The sequence below is a fragment of the Grammomys surdaster genome, unplaced genomic scaffold, assembly GCF_004785775.1.
Source record: "Grammomys surdaster isolate TR1022 unplaced genomic scaffold, NIH_TR_1.0 125876, whole genome shotgun sequence".
Lineage (NCBI taxonomy): Eukaryota > Metazoa > Chordata > Mammalia > Rodentia > Muridae > Grammomys > Grammomys surdaster.
The window spans coordinates 833,294-837,125 of NW_021620701.1; the positions used below are offsets into that span (position 1 = coordinate 833,294).

At 45.5% G+C, this 3,832-nt stretch overlaps 1 protein-coding gene across 1 annotated transcript in view; it reads right to left on the reverse strand.

The window, feature by feature from the left end:
- Mrps27 (mitochondrial ribosomal protein S27) overlaps nt 1–3,832 on the reverse strand; it is a 72,275-nt gene that overhangs the window by 6,409 nt on the left and 62,034 nt on the right. Inside the window, exon 8 of the mRNA XM_028790202.1 lies at nt 2,475–2,577. Within this exon, the coding sequence (XP_028646035.1) occupies nt 2,475–2,577 (103 nt within the window). The remainder of the gene's footprint in view (nt 1–2,474; nt 2,578–3,832) is intronic.

Genomic DNA, 3,832 nt, shown 5'->3' on the forward strand with positions numbered 1-3,832 from the left:
GATGACTTCTCTACTCTGAGAACCTGTGACTGTGTATGTGAGGACTTTCCTAATCTGAGAACCTGTGACTGTGTATGTGAGGACTTTCCTACTCTGAGAACCTGTGACTGTGTATGTGATGACTTCCTACTCTGAGAACCTGTGACTGTGTATGTGAGGACTTCCCTACTCTGAGAACCTGTGACTGTGTATGTGAGGACTTTCCCAGACAGGAAATGTTTGGCTTGTTTTGAAAAGTGTCAAACATCCAATCTATTATCTTTATGAAAACAGAAAAGGTACCCCCCCACACACTTTCTTGAGTGTTATCAGTTCTTACATCAGCGTCCTAGCTACCTTCGAGGTCACAGGGCCTGAGTTTCCCCTGGGTTGCTCAAACTGCCATGCAAGCTATGGCAGGGCAGCAGGGCCCTGGGAAGTCCAGGGCCATCTGCACGAGGGAGGGCCCTCTTAACGCTGATGAGCAAAGTCACCTTGAGTGGCTTGGTCTAAGTCTTCCTCCACTCATCTTTCCTGGAAAGGAGGATTGGGGAAGCTGTAGGAGGATACCAGCAGACAAAGCTTATCAGGAGATGGCTAATTTTAGATCTTTAAGGTGCTTGGGCTGGACAGGGATCATTCTGGGCTGCTGGCCTTAGTTGAGTGAGGCTTCGGAGCAAGGGCAGAGATGGGGTGTCTGATGGCATGACTGTCTATCACAAGGGACCAGGGCCTCTACTCATAAACAATAGTCAAGTACATTTTCTTAGCCTCACCAACTCTCTGAATGATCTGTGTAATACAGCAGCCCTGAACACTAATCTGAACACAAAAGGGGGAAAATGCAAATCAGTGTCTAAAGCAGGGAGCAAATAAGCAAAATGTGATTTGAAATAAGAGCCACATGTGGGGTGTCCTGTCATGCATCTGCAAGCACGGCACCCAGGGAACGGAGACAGGAGGCTACCCTGGGCTATAGTCAGAACTCGTCTCTAAAGGCCAAAAACCAAGGCTGGGGATACAGCTTAGGTGGTAAAGGTCTTGCCTAGGATCTTGGGTTCAATTCACAGCATCACATAAAACGGAAATGCCTGTAATTCTAGCACTTAAGAGGCAGAGGCTAGAAGATCACAAGTTCCTCTGTGACTACATCATCAACTCATGGCCAGTTGGGGAACGCCTGAAACTTTGTCTCAACCAACCTATAGACCAACCAGCCAAAAATCCCAAACAAACTCCCAATAAAAAAATGACAACAGGAGCTGGAGAGATGGCTCAGTGGTTAAGAGCACTGACTGCTCTTCCAGAGGTCCTGAGTTCAATTCCCAGCAACCACATGGTGGCTCACAACCATCTGCAATGGGTTCTGATATCCTCTTCTGGTAAAGATAGCGACAGTGTACTCACATACATAAATAAAATCTTAAAAAAAAAAAAAGACAACAGAACCCTCAAATCAAACTAAACAACAAAAAGAGTGAACACTCCTGTGTGAGTTTGCTAGCCAGTCTGACAAACTGACATACTAAGACAAACTAAGGTCTCTCAGTAGTTTATATCAGAATCAGCATCCAAGAATCCAAACTATTTTGTTGGCAAAGATCAGCTTCAATAGCGAAGAACTACCCGTCAGAAAGACGGGCAGGAGCAGGGAACAAGGAAAAGGCACTTTCTTGGAGCCCTGGCTTCTGAGACAACCGGGACAGCAGTGAAATAACACACATCTGACAAATCCCTGCAGTCAGGCGGATGCTCTGCCCAGATCCTAGACAACTCAGGTGCTCAGGCTGCTCCTCCGCACCAGCCCGACTTCCAAAGAAGTGGGCACTAAAGCCGCCATTCCTCCTGGACTGTACAGTCACATGGGACCAACAGGTGACTGGACCTAAGAGTGTGCTCTCTGACCTCTCTTCCCTCACCTGGAAACTAAGTCAAAGACACAGATGGTAGTTGGCTAATCCTGTGAAAGTATTGGGTGGCAACCTTGATAGATTACCAGAAGTTTACATATGCCATCCCTTTCTCACACTGATCAAAAATAAGTTTCCATTACAGTTTATGGAGCCAGTTCTGAGCTGGCTGGTGGTGACAGGTCTAATGACATCCCTGGAACGCTGAGCTCAGAAAAGGAGGACTGAAAAGAACCCAGGCTCCAGGAGCTGTAATTTTCTAATGCCCTACACAAGGAAAGAGCTGCAGCCCTTCCCCAAGGAAAAAGCAGCAGCCCTTCCCTTAGAAGGACTCTGCCCTTAGAAGCCAGAGATGGTCTGCGGTTGCTCCCAGGGAGCAAGGCTCCTCGGTATTAAAGGCACGGATCTCCTGGTCATGCTTTGTGGTAACTGGAAGGCCACTGAGTGCATTTTGTTGTCTATACATGTAAGTTATAACCGGGAGTTCACTAGTACATTTAAATGAAGTTTTAATTTTATTCTGAGACAAAAGGCTGTGCCACATCATTCCACAAAGACCAGTATGAGCAAGGCTCCTGAGCTTACCCAGAAGTGCACAGGCATACAGCTGGGAACTCAAGCCCACTGTGTTCCTTTGTTTTAGGCCAGCAAGCAATAGGGACGCACCAAAGTCTCTTTCTTCTTCCCACTGCAACAGAGTACAGCAGATTAATGTCTAGTAAAGCCATAGATACTTCATGTAAAATATGATTTTTTTAAATGACACCAAACAGCATGTATTAAGTAAGATTATGAAAATAACAGATTGTGTAGAAGTTATCCCGATTCTATAAATAAAAATTATTTATATTTAAAAAAAATCAGAACAGAAATGCCCTCTATATAACTAAGGATTCCTGGGTGGTGAAATCGTGAAATGGTTTTGGTTTTCTCCGCTGTGCTTCTTGTGATTTTCTGTATTTTGGTAATGAGCCAGAGCTTTTTACAGTCAGAAAAGAGAACAGAGTACTCTGGACCCACACTGACTCGAGAGAGAGTGTCACTGAGGCCCACAGACTGTCAAGTGTCACATTTATGCTGCTCCAGAGGGAGGGAGAGCACTAACAGCACAGCAGACATAAGACTTTTTCACGGTGTTAAAGTAAGCACCACCATTAAGTCACTTTTAGATAGATTTGTGCCTCTTAAAAACAAACCAGGCAATCAGAAACACTTAGTCACTGTGTTTTTCAAAATAGGGTGTAAAACTGCATGTCAATAAAATTGAAGCCTTTTGAGGAGACATGAAAAGAAAAAAAAAAAAGGCAAAGCCACAAGCCTCGCTGGGCCTGCCACACACCAGAAACAAATATGACTGGGGCAGTCCCTGGAACGCTGAGCTCAGAGAAGGAGGACTGAGAAGAACCCAGGCTCCAGGAGCTGTAATTCTCTAATGCCCTACACAAGGAAAGAGCTGCAGCCCTTCCCCATGGTCTCTGCCCTAAGAAGCCAGAGATGGTCTGTGGTTGCGGCTGCTCCCAGGGAGCGAGGCTCTGTGGCATTAAAGGCATGGATCTCCTAGTCATGCTTCCTGCAGTACAGGCACCAGTTCTTAGGATTTTCCTACATTTTGGAAAATAGTGGATCCCTGGAAAAGGAAACTCCATGGCACTTCCACAGCACAGATAAGGAAGGACTTCTAATTAAGGACCTGGTCACTTTTCTGATAAAACCATTCTAGCTTTTGGGTATGTTCTGGAGAGCAAACCTGGGGCTTTATGCCTGCTAATGACCAATAAACTACATCTCGAAAAGGTGACATTCAAATCTAGGAAGTTTACGTCTCCCATCAATAGCCTGAAAAGTAGGTCTGGTGCAGAATAAATAAGAAGTCTGTGTGTGTGTGTGTGTGTGTGTGTGTGTGTGTGTGTGTGTGTGTGTGAGAGAGAGAGAGAGAGAGGGAC